The 23,475-nt window shown below is 40.6% G+C and overlaps 1 protein-coding gene and 1 long non-coding RNA gene across 8 annotated transcripts in view; one reads left to right on the top strand and one right to left on the bottom strand.

Moving 5' to 3' along the window:
• rhbdl1 (rhomboid, veinlet-like 1 (Drosophila)) overlaps positions 1–23,475 on the bottom strand; it is a 67,771-nt gene that overhangs the window by 17,612 nt on the left and 26,684 nt on the right. For all 7 annotated transcript variants that reach the window (XM_086303292.1, XM_086303291.1, XM_086303298.1 and 4 more), the window contains 3 exons: positions 18,173–18,397; positions 17,067–17,215; positions 16,834–16,946 (listed from right to left, as the gene is read on the bottom strand). In XM_086303292.1, the coding sequence (XP_086159418.1) occupies positions 16,834–16,946; positions 17,067–17,215; positions 18,173–18,397 (487 nt within the window). The remainder of the gene's footprint in view (positions 1–16,833; positions 16,947–17,066; positions 17,216–18,172; positions 18,398–23,475) is intronic.
• Positions 20,022–23,475, top strand: part of LOC147323114 (uncharacterized) — a 49,598-nt gene continuing 46,144 nt past the window's right edge. The window contains exon 1 of the long non-coding RNA XR_015130702.1: positions 20,022–20,158. This is a non-coding gene — a long non-coding RNA (uncharacterized LOC147323114). The remainder of the gene's footprint in view (positions 20,159–23,475) is intronic.

The following is a 23,475-nucleotide window of genomic DNA, read 5'->3' on the forward strand; positions in this document are numbered from 1 at the left end:
AATCTGCCGGTTTAAGTTCAAAAGAAAGACGACCTGAAATATATTTTCAATACATTTCACTGTGAGACATTAAAGAATTTGAGAGAAACGGTTAACTTGATAAAAAGGTTCAATTACTTAAAATGGAAAGAAGCTTCCACTTAAACTATCGGGCAGGAAAACACCTCCTCACTGATACTGTTAGACTGTTAGCTTTTAGGTTTGCTGTATGTGTACACAGTCACCTCAGACATCCTGTATGCATTAAATCTTGTGGCTCTGCACAGAGATGTGCTGTAGTCAGCATCTCTGCATCACAGGGCTGCCTGTGTTGGCTAATAAACTGAAGAAATGCCAGATCAGATTTATTTACTAAGCACAAATAAGAAGAGGGGTAGATTGATGGAAAGAATGAGTGCATGAGGAATGGTGACACAGTCAGGCTGCAATCATGCAATCAGATCTGCAGGTTTTACCTCAGTGTGCTGCCATTTAAATTTTCTGCTGTCCATTTAGAAGAGTTCCTGTTAAACAAGCTAATCACGATGCCGCTGCTTGTACCTGCTGTTTTAATAGGAATCAGATTAAGTAACAAATACATAGGAGCGCACTGTGAAATTTGCGTGGATTCTTTTGTTTCTTTGGGTTTAAAAAAATTTATCGTGTAAATATGAATGCAATTGTAAACAAAAAACACCAACATACATAGACAAAGCTGCACATATGGTGATGGTGTTAGATCTTTTAGGATGACATTATTTCACACCATACTGAATGAACTCATGTGAAAGAATAAAACTGCCAAAAATGTCATGTCTGTAATTAATAGGCCTCAAATAATAATGTTCAAAATCTGCTCAAGTTACTGGTATAGTAAAAAGAAAGTACATAAATTCTAATCTCTGCAGGTCTTAAAATGGGTTTAACATAACATCACATGACCAACAACATGTGACATATTATAACATCATTATTTATTAAACAACAGTTAAGCATCAGCTTAACTGATAATCAGCAAGTGTGAGCACTTCTATAAAAGCAGCATGTTTGGCAGTTTGCTGCTTTGGAGCATTCAGGTTTGTGTTAACACAATGCCAAGGATGAAAGACAGTGATTTCAGAGAAGTAACTGTTGCTGCCCAGTAGTCTTGGAAGGGTTACAAGGCCATTGGCGAACAATTTGAAGCCCATCATTCTAGAGTGAGACAGATTATTTACAAGTGGAAACCATTCAAGACAGTTGCCAGTCTTCCCAGGAGTGGAAATCTTAGCAAATTCATTCAAAGGTCAGACGTTGCAATGTTCAGCTTTTGTCTAAAAAGAACATGGCAGCATTGCTCAGGTTTGCAAAGCTGCATCTAAACAAATTCCAGAACTGTTTCCTTTGGGCAGATGAGACCAGAAACAGCACATTGGCCCAAACGCCTCATTCCAAATGTCAGGCACGGTGGTAGAGGAGTTATGATTTGGGCTTCTTTTCAGCCATAGGCACCTTATATTCATTGAGTCAATCATGAACTTCTCTGTATACCAAAGTATTCTAGTGTCAAATGTGAGGCTAAAACTGGGCTCAATGATCAATGAATCAATGGCCAAATGGATATGGCGCAGTCAAAATTCTCTGGCAGGACTTTAAGAGAGCTGTGCATAAACAAATGCCTGCAAACATCAATGAACTGAAGCAATGATGCAAAGAACAGCGGGCCAAAATGCCTTCAAAATGATGCGAGAGACTGATAAGAAATCATGCAGAAAATAAATAGTGCTCAAGTTAGTGCTGCTAAAGGTGCTTCTACAGGCTACTGAATCATGATACAGTAGTGTCAAAAAATGTTTGTCCCCTTGCTGTTTCCCTACTGTTTTGGATATTTGTCACACTTATGTTTCAGATCATCAAACAGATGTTAATATTGGACAAAGATAACCTGAGTAAATACAAAATGCAGTTTTTTAAATGATGATTTCATTGATTAAGGGAGAACAGTTATCCAAACCTACCTGGTCCTGTGTGAAAAAGTAATTGCCCCTTTTGTTAAATCATGAACTGTGCTCAACCACAATTACTGTAATCACTAAACACACCCAGGTCTGATTACTGGCAGACCTGTTGAAATCACTTAAATATAAGCTGTCTGTCAAAGCGAAGCAGGCTAAAAGAGCTCAAAAAGCAATACAACATGTCACCATCTACAGAAAACACCTAAGAAACAAAGTCACTGACATCTATCAGCCTGGAAAGAGTTACAATGCCATTTCTAAGGCTTTGGGACTCCAGTAAACCACAGTGAGACCACCATTATACCCAAATGGAAGAAACTTGGAACAGTGGTTAACCTTCCCACGAGTGGCTGGCCGACCAAAATTACTCCAAGAGTACATTGACAACTCATCCAGGAGGTCACAAAAGACCAGAGAACAACATCTAAAGAATTGCAGGCCTCCTTTACATCAGTTAAGGTCAGAGTTCACAACTCAACAATAAGAAAGAGACTGAGCAAAAATGGCATCCATAGAGAGATCAAGGACAAAACCTATGCTGCCCAAAAGGAACACAAAGGCTCTTCTCACATATGCCAAAAAACATCTTGATGATCCCCAAGACATCTGGGAAAATATTCTGTGGACTGATGAGACAACAAGTTAAACCTTTTTTAAGGTTTGAGTCCCGTTACATCTGACGTAAAACTAACACAGGAATGTCATGTACTGTGATGAACGCAACCATGAATTCTGTCTATCAAACCATCCTGAAGGAGAATGTCAGCCTATCTGTTTGTGACCTCCAGCTGAAGGTCACTTGGGTTCTGCAGCAGGACAATGATCCAAAACACACCAGCAAGTCCACGTCTGAATGCCCTAAGAAAAATAAAATAAAGACTTTGGAGTGGCCTAGTCAATGTCGTGACCTGAATCTGATTGAGATGCTGTGGCATGACCTTAAAAAGGCAGTTCATGCTTGAAAATAGAGCAGGGCGATATGGCCAAAAATATTTATCACGATATATATTTGAAAATTTGCGATAACGATATAAATAACGAGACAAAATACAACTCCACAACATTACTAGCGCAAAAAGACAACCTTCCATTTATTTTCACTTAAACAAGAAGCTGGTTTTTATGTACATTAAAGCTTTATAAAAATGTAACAGTGCAAATGCAAATTCCTTGCTGAACGTTTAACCAAAAGGCATTTCCAGTAGAAATGGGCTGACATATCCTGAGCATAACCATGTATAATATCCACTGAAGTTAAAAAGAGGTGCTTTGCAACCTTAAACTGCAGTGTGCAGTACGCATTTTTCGGACCATAAGGTGCACGGGATTATAAGGCACATTAAGCGAAACAAAGCAGTCAGAATCAAACTTTATTAAACTCATTTTTCTTGCTTCCTCCACTTCTGTACCATTGATTTATTAATGAATGAATTCTACTCTATTCCCATGTTGCTGCAGTATATTAATGACTAACCTTGTATTGTGGATGGATTATCTCAGTTGTTCTCCTGACTGAAGTTTGGTCCGTTTACAGCACCCTGCCATGCGACTGCATTTGTCTCTAACTATCAGGAACCTTCACGTTAACTTTTATAAGTGGAAAAGTGTTAGTGTTCGTCCTCCAGCTTCACTGTTTATGTTATGCTAACATAGCTGTGTCGCTAGCGATCACGTAGCACATCATTATATACCAGCTAGCCCAACTTCAGTAACCCTACAAACGTCACTGCTGTTTAGTTTCCTGTCTTCATTTATGTTGGACGTGATAGCAGAGCTGTACGTTTGAATTTTTCCAGAAATCTCTCAGTCAGAACATGCTATATCATGCTTACGTAACTAGCGAAACTAAGCGAGCTAACTTCCGCTAGCTTCCTGCTAACTTCTAACTCCGTTAAATGTAATAAATTTTGTTTTCATGGATGCCTGGAAGTTAAACTTCATAGTTTCACCTGGTTAAGCAGCAATGCTGATCGTTTCATTAAAGATGAAAGAATTTAGACAGTTTTTAACTCCCAGTGATGCTGCAGTGTTCGTTTGATCTGAAGCTTACGGAGTTTAGGACCCAGATTACTCCCAGATTTAAGAGCATCTTAGTCCGACAAATACGACAATCCGGTTGTTCAGTGATGACGCGACGAATCCTACTTCCGGGTCTAAAGTAGTCTGCGTTTAATATGGCTTTTGTGTTGTTAACATGTTTAATGTTATGTATTTTCTTCTATTTGATCTCAAAAAGCTCCTAAAACAGTCAGTGATCACCGTTGACCTCCCTCGGCTTGTATTACCACTAATCATTTATTTAAGCTCAGTTTTTAAAACCTTAGGATGAAACTACAGCCCAGCCCATGCAGCAGTATATGAATGACTAACCTCGTATTGTGGATGGATTATCTCAGTTGTTCTCCTGGTTGAAGTTTGGTCCTTTTACAGCATCCTGCCATGCGATTACATTTGTTCCTGACCACCGACAACACTCACGTTAACTTATCGAGTGGAAAAAAAAGTTAGCTTGTTTATAACAGCCCAAATGACTACAGGCCTGTTGCACTTACGCCTGTAGTGATGAAGTGCTTTGAGAGACTGGTCTGTCAGCACATCAGGGCCGGTCTGCCTCCCACTCTGGACCCCCACCAATTTGCCTACAGGACAAATCGTTCCACCGAGGACGCTATCACCATAGCGCTCCACACTGCGCTGAGTCACCTGGAGCACAGAGGAAGCTATGTGAGAATGCTCTTTCTGGACTTCAGCTCAGCATTCAATCATATCATCCCGGAGATCCTGGTCCAGAAACTGTCTCACCTGGGACTCTCCACCCCCATCTGCCTCTGGATCAAGGACTTCCTGACAAATAGACCACAGTCTGTCAGACTCGGCCCCCACCGGTCCAGCACCATCACACTCAGCACCGGGTCTCCACAAGGATGTGTTTTGAGTCCCCTCCTGTTTACGCTCTACACATCCGACTGCTCCCCTACCCATCTCTCAAACACCATCATAAAGTTCGCGGATGACACCACAGTGGTTGGACTCATCTCAAGGGGGGATGAGTCGGACTACAGAGATGAGGTCAACAGACTGACTGAGTGGTGTTCAGTTAACAACCTCCAACTGAACACCACGAAAACTAAAGAACTTATCTTGGACTTCAGGAAGGGCAGAGCAGACCCGGCCCCACTTTACATTCACGGGAGCTGTGTGGAGAGGGTACACTCCATGAGGTTTCTGGGCGTGCAGATATCTGATGACCTCTCCTGGACTGCAAATACTACAGCGGTGGTTAAAAAGGCCCAGCAGCGTCTCCACTTTCTGAGAGTGCTCAGGAGGAACAACCTGGAGGAGAGGCTGCTGGTGACATTTTACAGAGCCACCATAGAGAGCATCCTAACGTACGGCATAACAACATGGTATGCAGGGTGCTCAGCTGCGGACAGGAAAGTACTGCAGAGGGTCATCAACACAGCCCAGAAGATCACTGGCTGCTCTCTGCCCAGCCTGGAGGTCACTGCAAACTCTCGGTACCTCAGCAGAGCTGGCAATATCATCAAGGACCACTCTCACCCCAGCAACCAACTGTTTGAACTATTACCGTCAGGCCGACGGTACAGGTCACATAAAACCAGGACAAACAGATTCCGGGATAGCTTCTTTCCCAGAGCTATCACCGTAGTAAATAAGCACAAAAACAATTGAACCTATTCCATATCGTCACTGTCATTATATTATGCTGCTATTCATACTGTCATTATATTAATGCTGCTATCCTGTATATATTGTACATACTATTGTTTGAGTACTTACGATTGTTTTTTTTTGTACTTTTTATATTTTACATTTATATTTATTATTGAAACTTGCACCAAGGGAGTGGCACTCCAATTTCGTTGTACTCTGTACAATGACAATAAAGGCTATTCTATTCTATTCTATTCTATTCTATATTAAGCTAACATAGCTGTGTCGCTAGCGGTCACGTAGCACATCATTATATACCAGGTAGCTCAACTTCAGTAACCCTACAAACGTCACTGCTGTTTAGTTTTCTGTCTTCATTTATGCTGGAAGTGATAACAGAGCTGTACGTTTTAATTTGTTTCCAAAACCCCGCAGTCAGGACATGCTATATTGTATTTAGATAGAAGCTAGCGAGCTAACTCCCTGCTAACTTCTAACTCCGTTAAATGTCATAAATTCCGTTTTCATGGATGCCTGGATGTTAAACTCAATTGTTACACCTGGTAGAGCAGAACGCTGATCATTTTATTAAAGATGAAAGACTTTAGACAGTTTTTCAACTCTCAGTAATGCCATAGTGATCGTTTGATATATGGACCTGCAGCGGAGTTTAGACCCAGACACAGCTAGTGACGTCAGACTGAACAATCGGATAACGACGGCCGCTTGCATGTTCTGCAAAAAAATGTGCTTTGTCGTGTATCTGACGGACAAACACCAAACCAGTTCCACATCACTGAAGTTGCACCATTTTTACAAACCAATTCTGGTTCATCTGTTTCACTCAACAATCGGCCATGTGCGTATGAAAACAAAGGCACTGCGCATGCGCGTTTTACTCATATTCTATCGCGATAATTCATTTTCCTATCGTTGCCTAACATTATACCGGTATTACCGTGAACGGTATAATATGGCCCAGCCCTACTTGAAAACCCTCCAATGTAGTTGAATTACAACATTTCTGCAAAGATGAATGGGCCAAAATTCCTCCACAGCGCTGTAAAAGACTCCTTGCCGCAAACATTATCGCAAACACTTGAGTGAAGTTGTTGCTACTAAGGGTGGCCCAGCCAGTTATTAGGTTTAGGGGGCAATCACTTTTTCACCGAGGGCGCGATTTTTCTCCCCTTAATAATAAACACTTTCATTTAGAAACTGTTTTTGTTTTCACTAGTGATATCTTTGTCTAATTTTTACATTTACTTGATAATCTAAAACATTTAAGTCTGAAAACATAAAAAATAAATAAATCAGGAAGTAGGCAAACACTTTTTCACATCACTCTATACCTAGTGTCCCACGCTGCTTCTGCATTTAGGCTTTTTTAAAGTAAAATGTATTACATCAGGAGTTGTTGCTTATCTGAGGTTTTATTTACCTGCCTTTAAAAACAAGTAAGGAACAGATGATATATAATGTGCTGATATATAAAAACTGTAAAACCTGAGAGAGTCATACTGATCTGTGTAAGGGCCGAAAAAGAAATTTCTTTGTAATCATTTTAGAATGAACTGATCACTTCATCTATTACTGGTGAGAAAATATTGACCAGTACATCAGCATATACATCAATGCTCAATTCTATAGCCAACAGCCCAATATACACTTTAAAAATATATAAAAATACTAATTAAGCATGAACTCTATAAAGGCATTTGATAAGTAAAAATGCTTTCAGCATAAAAAACAAAAGCAAACATCCTCATTAATGAAAAGACTTTAACAGAGATTACAACAAAGTATAAATTATATAAATAGTTGTGAAATGGATCTGTAGTAACAGCTCAACTGATTAACTATGCATTAGCTTTATCCATAATGCACAGGACATATCTGATTCAGTTTGATTGTAAGACGTCTTTCTATAGGTCTGATACATGAGCACAGAGTTTGATAGTGGCTGGACAAAAAATAAGTAAATGTCTGGGTGACTAAGCTAGAGGCAGGCTGTATGTCACACGGCCTTTTGTCTACTTTACAGTCTGAAAAGCTCATAGCTTCAAATGCCATCTGCCATAGTTGCGACCATTTCTGAGCCTCATTTCAACTATAATAGTGCTGTCAGGCTGGTGGAGCTCCATTAAAGATATTTTCCACCCGGGGAAGGAGATGGACACTTCTGTGTCATCCACACAAAAAAGAGATAAGGGAAATATCACCTATGCCGCCGATACGCTCCTTGAAGTCGAGCAGCGTGGCTTGCAATCAGTCCTCATCCAATCTAACATCTTCATCCATCTTTGCGTGCCCTGGTGAAACGTGGGCGTGAAAGGATGAAAACCCTAAGATGATGTGCACGTAGAGACGGAGTCTGCAAAGTTTTTTTTTTTTTTTTTTTACTTATCTGCAGTGTCAAGCTGTGGCGGAGCAGCCACGCTGTCAGTTTCCTCAAAGTGACAAAACACTACACACCTGCGCTCCTGCACGCTAGTCAAAGCAGATCTTTAGAGGAACAACTTCAGTAACAGAAACACAGATCCAAAGTTAAAACAGAACATAAATCGGGATGGCTCCTGTCAAAATGTACAAAAGCCAGAATCCAGCGCTGCTGACGCCACGCTCAGGCCTGCAGGAACAGAAACGATTCATCAGCCTCACCGTGAGATAACAGGGTCAGTGTGAAAGCACTCGCACCACGGTTTCCTCAGAGAATTTGCATTTCTCTACCCTGTCCAAAATTTACACATGGGGAAAAAAATATACACGATAATATATGAGACCAGGGGGCATCGAGAAAAATCAATAGCATCCACTCGAAACGTCCTCAGAGCTGCTGAGAGGAAACAGCTCAGCACAGCAGTGCACCAATAGTCAGGGTAAAGTACAATTAAATCTGATCTGGGAGAGTGTGTGGGCATATGAGAATGCCTGAAATGGAAGAAACAGATGCACAATGTTCAGAAATGAACAGAGTGAACAAACAAATGCTCTGACTATAAGAATAGCTGGAAAAAAAACTCGCTGCTTGCTCAATTATAAATCAAATCTACTTTTCAAATAAAGATCACAATAGCTGACCTTGGTGGGAAATTACTTAAATTCTTCCAACATCCCAGAGCAAAAAAAAAAAAAACAGAAAAGAGAAAAAAAAAGCATAAAATGACTTCCAGTGCTCAAGGATATTACACCACAGTGATGGCTACAGGGAGCGTGATGTGCTGCTTCATCGGAAAAACCTTGAAACTAACCACTGAAGTAAAGGGAATACAGAGCGAGCGGAGAAACGGCGTCCTCTGTGCCTCCATCACAGTGCCTGACAAATGCTGCTTTCACACAGGAGATGCACACGGACAGCTATGAACACAGGCAGCTCGCTCCATACAAATGGGCTAAACTAATTGAGGCTGCGTTACAGTAAAAATATTCACCACCCTTCACGTTTTTATCAGTGGGGCTGGAGGAAGTGAGCTTGGTGTCACCTAGGAAGAGTTCACTATGGGGTGGAATTCAGGGACTGGGAATTACCATAATCACACTGGCGGTCTCTGCACAGCTCCAAGGTCACCCTGCTTCCTCAGTCTCAGCAGCAGCGGGGGGAGTATATCAGAAACATAGGACCAGGCTCTTCATTCGCACCACTGTACACACACACACACACTGCAGCTCTGCCAAGGTTGACTATAAAGACAGAAATCTCACCTTGCAAACTACACACACTGCAACAATGCATTGTCACAGTAACACAACTTCTCAGAGAGGCAAATCAGTGATGCTGTTAAATATCTCTACACCAGTGAGTCAGAGCCAGAGCCAGAGTCAGACAACGAGTCACATCCCTCCGGCAATAAGGGTGATTAATTCGGCCCTTTGCTCTGTAATGCTTCCTCTCTCCTGTCCCGGCCCATCTTGTCTTTTTATCTGCTCCCCCTGCTCATTAAACGTGCTCGGCTGCAGATGCTGCTGATGCAGTGTGACGTCGGCGTGGCAGCTATTTACTATTTTAACCCTGAATCCCACAGTCGGTTTGTCTGTACTGAAGTCCATCGACTGAGTGAATCCATCTTTTACATACATTTGAGTGCTGCATTCGATGTGTAACCCTGCATGTCAAACCCCAAAGGAAGTAGGATCCATAATCTGTTTAAAATAACATTTCATGTCATTGCTTCTTGGACATCTGCGCTGGAATATACAAACAGTGAGTTTCATTTGCAGTTTAACTAAAAGCCATCTGAAAAAAGATAAACTAAACACTCAGGAAACGCTAGCAAATAAGCTTAAATTACACTTACACTCTCCAATCATATTATTTTTAAATAGTAAAGTAAAATACAGTCAAATTGCTTGTGGCGTAGTACTGCATATTTATCAGAGATGAAGAACGAGCTGAAACAAATACACTGGAAATGTTGAAGTAATAAAGCTCTAGTTTTGACTGTAAGAATATTTTCAATGACAAAATTAAATATCCTTATTTAATTTTAACCCCGAAATACAATATTAGGCCTTGGGAGGCATCCATAACTCTTAGCTTGTGTGCCTGAGCTAAACATCAAACATCAGCAAAGTAGATGATAGACAAAGCCACTCTTGGCCATGCACCAAGGCCCTGTATTCACTGGCAGCAGATATAATCAATTTACCCTGCCTTAATATGTGCAGCATGCTTTCATAAAGCATCAATCAGATTGTGAATGTGAACACAGTACTATAACAGGTGGAAAAAAAAAGTCAGAAGACCTTCAGTCATTTGGAGACGGAACGGGCTTTTATTACCTTGAGCGAACGCAGAAACAATCATTAGACTAAATTAGGGCCGACAATAGAGCGCGTCTCATGGCTGCGGAAGAAATCTGACACTCCTGCAGTCCTGCCCAATTTCAGAGCTACATTAATCAACTGCTGAAGGATTAAACATTACATGTAACCTGGTGAGATGCTTTTTAAGTAATGACAACATTAACTAGCTTGCAACAATGAGGTTATACTAACATGCAGCCATTTATCACATTTCCATTACCATTTCCCATCAGGCCACACGTCTCTCAATAAGTGGGGTGAGCATGGACCTTTTTCTCATGGTCTGGCCAGCAAATTCAAAGGTTCCTGTTCTCTCTCATATACTGCTGATAAATATGGAGCTACTATTTTGCAAACACTCAAGCATTTTACATTCAAATATTTACTTAAACTTTCTAAAATCATATACATCAAAAATATAGATGTACAAATGTTAAATGGTCATATTCAGTTTGAATGATCTTTAAATGAAAAGTAGCTTATAAAGAAAGACCACATGGTCAATCTCAAGAGGCAATTATGGAATTGCAATGTCCATCTCGACCAGTGTACTCACGGGGCAACGTGGCGCCCACTCCTATGTATTTTTAACGGGTTAATTCTAAGTTTATGAGAAGACATCGCTGTATATATATGAGTGCAACATTTTTTTTCCTATTACATAACCTAAAGAAATTACTTACTAGTACCTTTACGTCAAAAGATGACCAATATCTCTAAACGTTCAACAGAAATGTACTGTGAAAATAACGATCTCTCATTGTCTTTACCATCTAATTGAATAGGTTTAGGTGTGGGACTTTTAGTTGGCCAAAATATAATAAAAAAGTAGTGTTTAGTGTCTAAAGTAGTGTGAAGACGTCTTCTTGGGATTTGCAAAGTAAAGTGTGACCAAAACAGCAGCTCTGTCTGGTAGCTCAGGAACAAACCTCCAAAGTCCAGTCGGTGCTCTGCATGAGATAATAATGAGGAGGGAGAGTCGAGCACCCGTTTGTCAGACCTCGTTTGGAAAGACAAATTGCATCAGTTTTGTGTATGATGGATGTGTGCGTCTTCTGATTTTGTCGTAGTAAATAATGGCGTGCGGCCTGTCACCTTTACCGTTTAATTCATTTGTTTATAAATTGTGTTATAAATATTCGGTGAGTCAGGAGTCGGCTGTCAGACCGGGCAAATTCTACTCTAAGCAGATTATATATGTATCATCTTCTCCCCCAGTGGAAGCAACTTAGCAGCAACCTCCTATCTGAAGCTTTTTGAATTATATTACATTCAATAAAACCAAAAATTACTTGCCGTCTCATGGATGTAGCCTCACTGGACTGCTGCCTCCAATCAGATGGTATAATGCTAACTATCAATATGTTGATTCTAACAATTACTTTGGTAGTAGGATTACAGCAGGTCCTCGTGATGCTAGCTCAGATGTGTCAGACTCACTTATCATACAACAAGGCTTCTGTAGAACTTCAGAAAATGCTTGATCCCAGATTTCTTGGGGTCCATTATGCAATAAGGTAAATGGTCTGCTCCTATGCAGTGCTGTTCCAACTTGGCAGTACCCATAGGCGTATTTCAGCACACCAGTGGGGATGCCATACAAGGTGCTCACCTCCTGCTTTGGGATCAGTATCTTTACAAAGGGGTCTCTGGCAATGGGGGGACCAGATCGAACTGCCAACCCTGATATTAATCCACAACACCTGAGCCTCAGCTGCCCGTGTGTGTTATTCATGTGTGCACAGAGCAGCATATCACTGAAGTCTTTGTGCATAAAATTGCACCTTCTGCAAGTCACTTTAAGTATCGTTGTATTGCCTTTGTTTGATTTCCAGATCAATTTTCTTTCAGTTTTATTGTGTTTATACAGCATTCGTTATCAAAGCCCATCTGAGAATAAACATAGCAAACCAATTATACGTGGTATTTTTTTCTGCTCAATACTTCAGCGCACACGAAAATAAAACTGGAACAAAGCTGAGTGAAACATCTTTCTTAAAAAACAAGCAAAATGTATTTCTTGCAACAGCAAACAGAAAAGAGAATGCATTTTACAGGATGTGCACTAACGCCTTGGCTTTCTCTGAATAAGTGGTTTAATCTTGTTCCTCTCATAACCTTTTCTTTACGACATAATGTGAAGTTTCGAGTCTGTATTGCTATTACAACAAATTCGCTTTACTTTCCAAAGTAAATCTTGTACCCCAGCTATTTGCAGAATAAACTGTAGCAAAAGGCAAGGAGGTAAAAAAAAACAGCACAGAATGTCAACACTACAACCTCATCATCACACTGATATGTAGGTTGAGCGGGACATACCTCCAGCAGCCGTCTCGCTCGTATGAGAGGCTGCTGGAAGATTTGGACCGTCTCGAACGGTAGGTGTTACAGGCGGCAGACACCCTGAGGCTCACACCGCGCTACGAGGAAAAACATGGTGTTCTGGCACCTGTTGATGTCCTGATCACCACAAGTGAGCTATCAGCCCGAGGGAAGGAGAAGCAAAAGAGAGAGTGGAGAAAAAAAAGAAAGTAGATGGAAAAAAAAGGACTCCCTGCTGCTTCTCTTTAATGTGGAGACAGACTGAAAAGTTGGAACACGGCATGAGATTCTACATTCATCTCGCCAACATAGTCTGAAATTCTGACTGACATTATTCAAATTTCTCCACATGAAACCCAAGTGGAGCTCTTCATCCAGTCTTTGTGCAGCAGAACCATAAAGAATTACTGAGAGGATGCAAAATGAGCAAGGACAGGTACCGGGGTCTGAACAGCACTGTGGAAACACCATTAGAGAATCGATACTTTTGTAGGCACATATCTAACGACAGTGCCTAATTTTTTACTGTAATTTAGTACCAACACAACATAGTCGCGAACGGGCCCACATCAAAGATTTATATACTGTCTGCATATACGCATCAGCAGCCCAAACCAAAATCTTTGTGACCTCATTTTTAAGATAACTGGAGAGAAGAAGCATCGGTATTTTTTCCCAACATTTAAAGGCATCCAAGAAAAAATCCCAACAGGAAGCAGACATTTCTTCTTGGCTTTGAGAGCGAGCCCTGCAGTGCAGAAATTCATGTAGTGTATTAAGGCGAACATAAAGGCACAATACCTGCAGCACTTTGCTCCATAAATGCATCCATTCAGTGTAACTATAAACTCAAATTTCTGCTGCCTTACAAAAAACAACAAGCAACATGATTGAACTCATAAGCTAGAATACGACTGCATGAATATAAACATGAGATAGCCATGGGCAAGAAATATGCAAAGGAAGAAAGAAAAAATCAAGAGTTTCACAGTGCAATCTAGCACAGGGTAACTTCTAACAAGTTCAGGTAATAAAGAACTGTGGGAGGGAGACAGCATTTAAACTAAAGTTTGCACACATCAAGGCCCATGCATATTTTGCATATCTGTGAAATGAACATGAACATGTGTGTGGCTCCTCACCTCCTTATGACATGACCTGCTGAGTGGTACAAACCAGATCCAAGATGTTTGTGCTCTAGTTTTACTGAGCAAAGTTCTGCTTTATTGCTGTGTTACCTCTGTTACTTAGAACTAAGTAGCAGCTATTTGTGGATGGACCCAACTTTTACGGAATTGGGGTTGTGCAGTTCCCAATTTCTAACTTTGCTTTTACTCTTTAGTCCAAAACGCTGATCCCAAATTAACCCATTAGCTAAATGATTAATGGCAAATCCTCTCCTTATAGAAACAGTCAAAATGATTTGACAGTTCACCCACAGACACACCCTCACACACAAAACTGGCTGGGTAGCTGACATAGTGTGACATCTCGCTCTGTCACCTGAGCAGCACTGATGATGATCATGATTACATGTCTTTGGGTAAAAGCAATAAAATTTAAGATAAATGTGTGTAAGATTTACTGGCATCTACAGATGACCTCACCTTCTCCCGTCCTTACAAACAGGTAGGTGAATCAGTGGTATAGAGCAATGTTAGGCTAGTCTGTTTTGGACATAGCGAACTCTTCTTCATGGTGGAAAAGGAGCCACTCCTTCTGCAGATATAAAGATACAAACATATTTATAGATTCCTGATCGTAAACTATTGACCTTTAGAGTTAATTCAACAGAGGCACATCTCTGATTTCAATATGTTATACACAAATTCAAAGCATTTCTGACTCCGTGCTCTGGAGGTACGGATGTCACCTCGCCTGCTGCTTTATCCTCCCTTTGGATTCAGGCTGCAGCTTAAATCTCCAAACAGCATTTCAAACTGCACTTAGGCTAATTCTCCAGAGAGAGACCCTGCATTACCCATATTTCCTCCTCTAAGTCCCACGCTTGCTTGCTCTCTCTCTCTGTCATCATTGCTAAAATAAATCAAAGCTACAATAATTCATGAGTGTTAAGAGTGTGCGTGCATGCAAGCGCATGGAGGAATGGGGTTGTCTTTTTTGGACTTTTTTCTGCAGAGTACCGGGATTTTTTTGATAAGCTTTAACTCCATCTTACTGTGTGCAGAGAGCTGCCAGGAAAGGCAAGAAATGGAGCGTTTTAATTTGTAGTCACGCAGAAAGAGGAGCCTAAGAAAAAAAAACAGGTTACTGAAAATAATAGATGATTAACTCAGTATGAATTAGACTTCTCCTCTCAACAGTAATTAAATAATTGTTAGCAAGTCTTATGAAACCCAATGATAAAAACTGTTGAAGTGAAGCTGAGTGAAACAGGAATTTAATGCAGCAGTGTTGATATGAGGTCTCGCAAATGCAATGCTGTTAATGCAAATGCTTTACTCAGAAAGTGAATCCACTTTTCACAATCAGTGTGGATTTAAAATTTCCAATCTCCGAACCGGCTCGATGAAAGTTAATGAGGTTCCCCGTCAACAAAGACTTGAGCGCTGCAGCTCGACCTCTGGGCGATGTGAGTCACTCTGCTGCGTTCACTTTGGCATATTTTGTATTTACATTCTGCACTTTTTTTTCTTCCCCAGAAGGGCCAGGCCGGGTCAAATTTATCAGAAGTATCAAATCGGGCAGCCACACATGTTAGCTCGAGGACAAGAAGCTAAAAAAATTCAGTCTGACTCGCTGGGAGTAGATGGGAGCGGATAGTTGTGGGTATTTTATACAGCAAACATGAAGAGAAATATAACATATTTAACTTGATAAATGATAAACCACCAACAAAACCACACAAAAAACCAAAAAACCCAAAGCTTTTCTGAGGCGTCGACTGTACAAACAGTAATAAAAGAATAAACAAAGTAGGTCAGTACGATGTGCTGCAGACCGGCAGAAACACATGAATAAAGAGCAGAGCGGAGAAGAAACAGCCTTCTTCTGTTTATGTTATTGTTTTAAGGGAAGCACGGTCCCTATCGCTCTCCAAATCATCTCCACTCGTCTCGCCATTTGCTTAGAAATCCTAAACCACACACACTCACACATACTCACACACACGGAGTGTATAAACCAGCCTAAACACACAATTTGATGTGTCTCTAAACATAAGAAGGCATTTATGACCATTTGGAGATAAACATTAAACATGAAAAATTAGATGTGCCATTTCATCATTAATTTTAAAAAAGCCATTATGTCACCACATTTAGCAGTAGTCTTGTTATTGTTTTTGTTTTGTTTTATTTTTAATGCTTGCAATTGTTAAGCAAAAATGTTTTTCTGTGGATGTCAAAAATGTACGTAACAAAAATATAATCAAAGTTTATTTTTACGTGGTGATTTTCAAGAACAAAAGTCACAAAATGCTTTACAATATAGAATAAGATACAACAACTGAAATGTTATAAAGGGATAAAACAAAATAAAGGCAAACCTGCACAGGTGGGTCTTAAATCCACAGATCTAAGTTGCAGTGGAAGTGAGTTTAACTTGGATTTAGGTGCAGACAACAAGCGTTGATCAGCTCAAAGATTCAGATGTTTTGCGTGATTGTAGTAGCTCACTGATAAATGGAGGCACATTGACCACGAAGGGCTCTGCAAGTGATTGTACCGTGAACTTTATATGAAGCCAGTGAAAGAAAGACAGAATCTGTGTCACATGGGACGTTTTAGAGGACCCGGTGACCTTCGAACCACATTCTGAAGTGATCCAGGGAAGATTTGCTGAGGCAGAGGAATAATGAATTACAATAATCAAGGGATGTTTAATCATCGGGATGTGAGCAAGTGATAAACCTCCTAAACATTAAGAATAAATGATATAAATCATGAGAACTGAGTGAAAGGCAAGAACGTAGACCTTCGATAGTGAATAGTTCATCCAATATGGCTTCTCAAGCAATTTGTGTATGACACCATGTAAGAAACCTGAATAATGCTCCTTGCTTTACTTACAATAAAACACTTAATGAAAAACTCACCGGCCAGCACTCCTGCCATGTAAAGCAGACTTATTCGTAGGATGCCATGGACCATCTCTAAGGGAACGCCGATCATCAGCTGTAATAAAGCGTTGAATCCCAGCTGCTCCAAACTGAGGACAGAGCACACAATGAAAGTAAGATTAAAACTGCCAGCATTGGCCTTCGTGTGCCATCAGCAGCAGCTAACCTGAATTTTCTCTAAACCAGTACTGCAGGAGTCAAGAGCTTACCCGACGTGCATGAACATGTAGCTGAAGAAACGCCACACTTGTGCACGGTGGCCGGGGTGGTAGACCAGGGGGCTCTTCATGAAGTCAGGCTGATAGGTCTGCAGGACCCACTTGTTTAGCATGATGCCGTAGCACATGAAGACAATAATCTGCAACAAAGACACAAAGATGACACCAAACTGTCAATCTGTGCCGAGTACACGCACTCTCTGCAGAGTGCTTGTACAGAAGGTGAAAAGTGCCCCGCAAAACAAAACCCATTGTGCTTTATGAACGGCGCATGAGGTTCTCTTCTTCTTTGTATTCTTCAGCTGATGCTCATTAGAGTCTTGCAGACAATTACTGCCCACAGAAGAAAAAAAATGGCACATCTGGTTCAATTCCATTAATTTCTTTTCATAAAATAATGACTCATTGTTTCTGTGAATTAAAATGAATGCAAACTGTTATTATCACATTCTCATTGTCATTACAGACCATTCAGTGCCATTTGGAGGCATTATAAGAGCACTTAGCTTTCTTTCCCAAAGAATTAAGATGATTTCAGGGAAAATGATGAAGTTTTGTTAAGAAGCTGTAGGTTATTTCCGCCGCTTAATCTGCAACCATTCAGCTGTAGTCTCGGAGGGCGTTTGTGCTGGTGCTTTTCTTTTTTCAAAATTAACATAATAGGTCAATTAAAGCCACTGTGGTGGTGGCCAGGGTGCTTACTGACCTGGTTTCCAAGTTCCAACACCAGTGTTTGAAAGAAAAAAAGAAAAAAATCCTACACGCAGGCTGGCTCAAGGACTCTGCTTGGAGGAATGACATTAAATGCACCCACTAAGCCTCCGACTCCCAAATGGGTTACCAGCTCATATCAAGCTCACAGTAAAAGTGTGTGATCAAAGGCAGAAAATCTTTTCAGGCCGTCTAAGGCGAACAACTGAGCTAACAGAACAGTGTGAAGTCATATTTAGGGGATTGGATGCTGACTTTGTGGATCTTAAATAAAATGCTGGGGGCCAAAAGCTCTAGGAATGCCCAGATCACTGTGGATGAATCAGGAGAATAACCTCCATCACTTTATAACACTCTGAAACCAGCTGATAATGTTTCCCTCTAACCTGGACGATGGTGACGATGGCGATGAAGACGGGCGGGGGACACAGGCGGTTTTGGTGGAAATACCAGCGCCGGTCAGTTTCGCAGGGCAGGATCTCGTAGGCCACATAACGGACGAAACGTTTATAAAGACCCAACCCCGTCTCGTCCAGAAGGATCTCCCGTTGCAGTGTGCGGCGGCCATTGGCGATGGCTCGTCGGAAACTGCTGGAGCGTTTGCTGCTCATCTGAGGAAAAGAATAAAAAGAAAACAAAAAGATGCATAAACTCAGTGTGTGCAACATCTTGTTGGTAAATGTTTGAATGTTAATTTAGGCTAATGGCATATAAAAACATCTGTTTACTGTTTATTGTGAAGTTTTAATGATCACGTGAAGGTTTTTCTTCAGTTTATTTTGTTTGATTTCAGGGGGAAAACACCAGATAAGAAGCTCAATAACATTCTCTCGCCTGTATGCGAAATACAAAGACTGTACATAAATGATGGACATAGCCACAGCTGATTAGTAAAGTGCTGTTGAACTGAATGTGCCCATTGCTGTCCTCCAGCTGTCTTGAAACCAGAGTGGACTGCATGCTCATAGCAAACTCTGCTTTATCCCACATTGTGACTCAAAATTGTGCTGTAACTTTCAATAAGCATTATGTTGTATTGAATAAGACTTTAAACTCATATAGTATTTACATAGAGGACAGATCCAATTCAGCAGGTTTTCATTATACTTCTATAGACCGATTTCTTTGTGCAAGTGTAAAATTCAAGCAACTGCTGGCAGTTCGACAGAATAAGAGAACATGCTTCACTTTTCAGGCTACATCCATCTTTCATATACAGTCTATGGTTAAATATAAACGATATCCACAGGAAAATGGAGGAAAGACTAAGCCTGGGTTTGTCCAAAGAGAGCAAGTTTGTGTACCAGCACCTTTAGAGCTTACTATACAACACTCCACATCTCATGCAACTTCCTGAAATCTTGACATAAACATGTGGTTGTCAGGCCGCCAGTGTCTTTTCTCCACCAAGTAGTATTGGTAAAGTTTAAACACAGGACAGCAGAAAAGCCAAGTTGTCTTTTTTAAAGCTAAGTTTTAGTACGGTTCCAACAAGATGATTCATAACATGTTGGGAGTTTGTTATTTTTGGATGTAGCTAGGCTATTTTTTTCAGTCATTATGCTAAGTAAGCTAAATGAGCTGCAAGGCTGGCATGAGAGCGGTATCAGCCTTTCAACAAGAGAACACAAAAGCTTATTATCCAAAATTCCGCCTAATTATTGTATTCAGAAAGGATTAAAGACTTTAAGGAATCAGCACCTTGCATCCTTTATTCATTTGCTGCTTTTGATTTATTTATTTATTTTTAGCTATATGATGATATCATGGTTTTTTTTTTTTGAGGGGGTTTTTTGCAAACAAGAGAACCTTAGAAGCATTACTGTCAACAGCTGGAAAACACCTTGCCAGAATAAACAGATCTCATCTCGCCTGCTGGTCTCATTTCAGCAATTAAATCCATAACTTTCCTCACACTAAGTGGATCAAACAAAAACAAAGGAGGGTTTGTTCTCACATAATCTGAGAGAAGCTCATCAGTGTGACTAATCACCCTGGATCAGAACAAACTAACAGTCATAAACTTCTGCTTTCACAAAGGCAAGACTAGGGACACTGTAGTTTTCTTAACTTCTTACCTGTTATTACATTATTCTTCATTTATGGATGATTTCTATATGTTTAGTTAATGTTTTTGCAAACTTAGACTAAGTGGAATGGCTTACGCAGGACAAAGTCAAGTTATAAATATTGAGTTTATTAGTTTGTCACTTTGACAGCCAGTCTGTATGTCGGGAATGATAGACAAACGCTGGTACAGAAGGGATTTGGTAAAACAAATACACTGCAGTTTAAAAAGACTGGATATTTTTAAAGGAATGCATTATTATTTGTGAATATTGTCAATTCTGTCCAATGACAGCAATACTGAGGTGAGTTGCTGATGATATTATGAACTTTTCTATTAGTGAGCACTGCTGTTAGCCCATGTTAGCTTCTGTTAGCTTCTGTTAGCCCATATTAGCTGCCGTTAGCCCATGTTAGCTGCTGTTAACCCATGTTAGCTGCTGTTAGTTGATGCTACTAAAATGTTCTTTGAAGTGGATCTAACACTGTTGGACTTGGAAATTGGCAAACAAAACCCCCAAAGCTCTAACACAATGTGAGAATGCAATCAAACCGTTTATCAGAGGGAAGGTGCGATTTTTAGGACACTAGCATAACATTAGCTGGCATAATGTTAGCCCATCACCAGCTGCTCTTATTGTTTAGCCCACTTCTTATCAGTTGTCTGGAAATCTGCTGACAATAAGCGATTGCGACAATATCATGCCTAAATATGAGCATGTTTAGGCATGTTTTTCTGTTTTAGAGCACTGACTTCAGTTAGGGAGATGAAGCTTGTGAGGAAGAAGAAATGAGGAGGATATTTTATTCAGATGCTTACTTACTGTTCCTTTGATAGTGAATTACTGTATACATTTACTGATTGAATACAAATATCTTGCTTATCGTTTTTATTTTGTGTTTCAACCTTTATTGTTCGTGCGCCCAAGAACATTGTTACAGTTTTGTTCATAAGGCCGGCATGACTGAGTATAATGTCAGTGTAATGGCAACCAGCAATATTCTGTTGTGAAGCTTTTATTCCATACAGCACAAGGCAGTAATATTTTTACAATGCAGAATGTTGCAGATTACATTAGGTACACTGTAAAACAACAGTTTAATGATGGCAAATCTATCTGCCAGCTCTTAATTTAACTACAAAGCTTCTTTCAGAAACTACACAGTATATGTTCATGACGAGCTTTAGATGTTATTCTAACTAAAGCAGAAGTTGAGAGGTATTTAGTGCTTAATGAATTTGTGAGAGCATGTGAATTTTTATTTTTCCTCCTACAAAAGCTATGTTACATGTTTAAAAACATGTGATTGGTTTTTAGCACACAACAGATTTTTAAAAAAGAGATAAGAAAGTTATTCAATGAGTAGGGTCTTTTTTTTTTAATTTAGACAAATGTAAGCCTGACTGCTGGCTAGATCAATTACTCCTCAGGCATTGTAATAATATGTTGTTGAAGTGTGTCCGCTCTTGAAAAGCAAATCTTAGTTGAAAGGAACTATTGCATGGAAAGAAAGAGGGCATTTGTACATGTGTGTTTGTATGTCTTCATTTTAATCATGGGCTCTAGGTTTGCTTAGTGAGCAGGGCCTGTGCAGAAGCTTGCAGGCTGACAGCACCAGCTCTTGATAAGTTATTTAATAGAGGCTTAGGATGAAAACTATCCTAATGCCACGATTTTGACAGCCGAGCCAGAGAACTGCTAGGATAACAACACAGAGTTCTTTTCCACCAGAGTTACCACTGAAAATACTGCCTGACCGGCTATCCACAGCAGGGGCACTTTAGATTCAATATCTGTATTTCCTAATAGAAAATGAGCACGCATAAGTCACAGCTATGATGATGGTGGAAATCTCTGGTGTAGCTAAAACATATGAGGCGAGCTGGCAGACTCGCCTCATAATGTATGACGAAACGAGACTCTAGAGAGAGTAAGAAGGCAGCAGCTACAACAGAAAACCTTACTGTACGTACAGGTTTCACGTAACAGTAACTTTAGACAAACATGGCAGCTTCATGTGAAGTGTAACAGAACCTCTTCAGGGGACCTGCAGGAAGTACAACCCACCATTAAAGGTACAACATCAGTAATTCATTAGCCAGGCCCTGCTGCTTGTACACTCATTATACATAGACACAGCAGGAGCCACAGTGGAAGAAATTGTGGGTCAATATCTATAAAAGCTAATGAGCTAAACATGCTAGAAGACAAAATCTGTAAATGTAGATGAACAAATAATGAAGAAATGCAAATAGCGGCGACTGTTTCTTCCCTCCTCTTCAAGAAATTGCTCAGGCAAAAATCGGGGGGTAAAAAAAGTGCTAATCCCTTTTGGAAGCTAACAGAGCAGGATGTGGTAACTATCCTAACTGTGGGTAATTATGATACTGGTGGTTGTACAGCGAGGGTGTAAGGGCCTGTTGCAAAGCGATAACCAGAACGATGTCGAGCTGGGCTGCTGGCTCTCCCACAGACGGAGGGTTGCATATTTAGTATGGAAATCAGGCCTGGAAAATGCAATTATACAATACTTGAGGCAGGAAGTGGAAGCGGAGCAAAAGGAGCATGGGGACATTAGAAGGCAGAGATGGGAAACATAAGACGGGGAGATCAGATGCCTGTCTGCATGAGTTTGATTAACACATTTTTCTGAGGCCACCAGTGGACAGCGAAAGGTGAGATGTCTTAATATAACTGAATGTACAGTTTAAACAAAGAAAATGGGACTGGCTTCTTTTCCAAATAAGATCACAGCTTATTTAATCTGGCTCAGTGACAGCACCTACTGCCTCTTTCTGCATTGCTACTGTATTCTCTCCCATTCATATTGCCTGAGTGAAAAGTTGTTCCCTGAAGGCACGGTTAAGCACGGCTGTCACTCTGCCTCACCTTCTCTGACATGCAGGACTGCCAACACTAAAGTGAGCATTAGCAGTCTTTTGATGTGACGACAGGAGAGAGACGGCAACCAGACAATAACACACACACACATAAACGTCAAAAGTCAAAACTTGAGGAGTGAAAAAGCAAAGTGCACAGGGAGGAAAAAATTAATTCACATGACATCAGTATAGTGCTGTAAGGGAAAATCTCTGAGGTGTGCATCAGTTCCCTGATGGGGCACAGTCTGCTAGGAAATAAGTGATGGAGAGGCAAAGAGCACAAACACATATAAAGGCAGTATTCTCCTTTAGGGATGGCTGATTGGAGCAGACTGACAGCAGTGTGTGCCTCATGGTGGCTGCAGGTTGTACGTGCTGCTCTCAGCTCGAGTCAATCGTTCTTGATGGATTAATTAGCCACACCACATGGTCAATACCATGCAGCTCAATACTAATTAGCAATAACAATTTGGGGGGGAAAAAGCATCTTAATGGCCATCCAGATGTCTGCATTGCAGCTGCAAAACAATCCATAAATGATTCTGATTATGCCCACTTTCCTTCCTCCTGCGATAAATCAGTTATCGATGCCGAAAGAATCGAAGGCTGTGCCAGTTAACAGTGCTACAGATTCACCATCACCAGGCTAACAGCGTCACTGTTTGCATTTACCATCTAATTTGCGAGTCATCCAAAGGGCCAAAAGCACCCTTCTCCTTTACTCTCTCTCACTCTGTC

The sequence above is a fragment of the Aulonocara sp. 'chitande type north' Nkhata Bay genome, linkage group LG8, assembly GCF_057382095.1.
Source record: "Aulonocara sp. 'chitande type north' Nkhata Bay isolate Kocher_YH1m ecotype deep benthic linkage group LG8, A_spYH_male_GT1.1, whole genome shotgun sequence".
In the NCBI taxonomy this organism is placed as follows: Eukaryota; Metazoa; Chordata; class Actinopteri; order Cichliformes; family Cichlidae; genus Aulonocara; species Aulonocara sp. 'chitande type north' Nkhata Bay.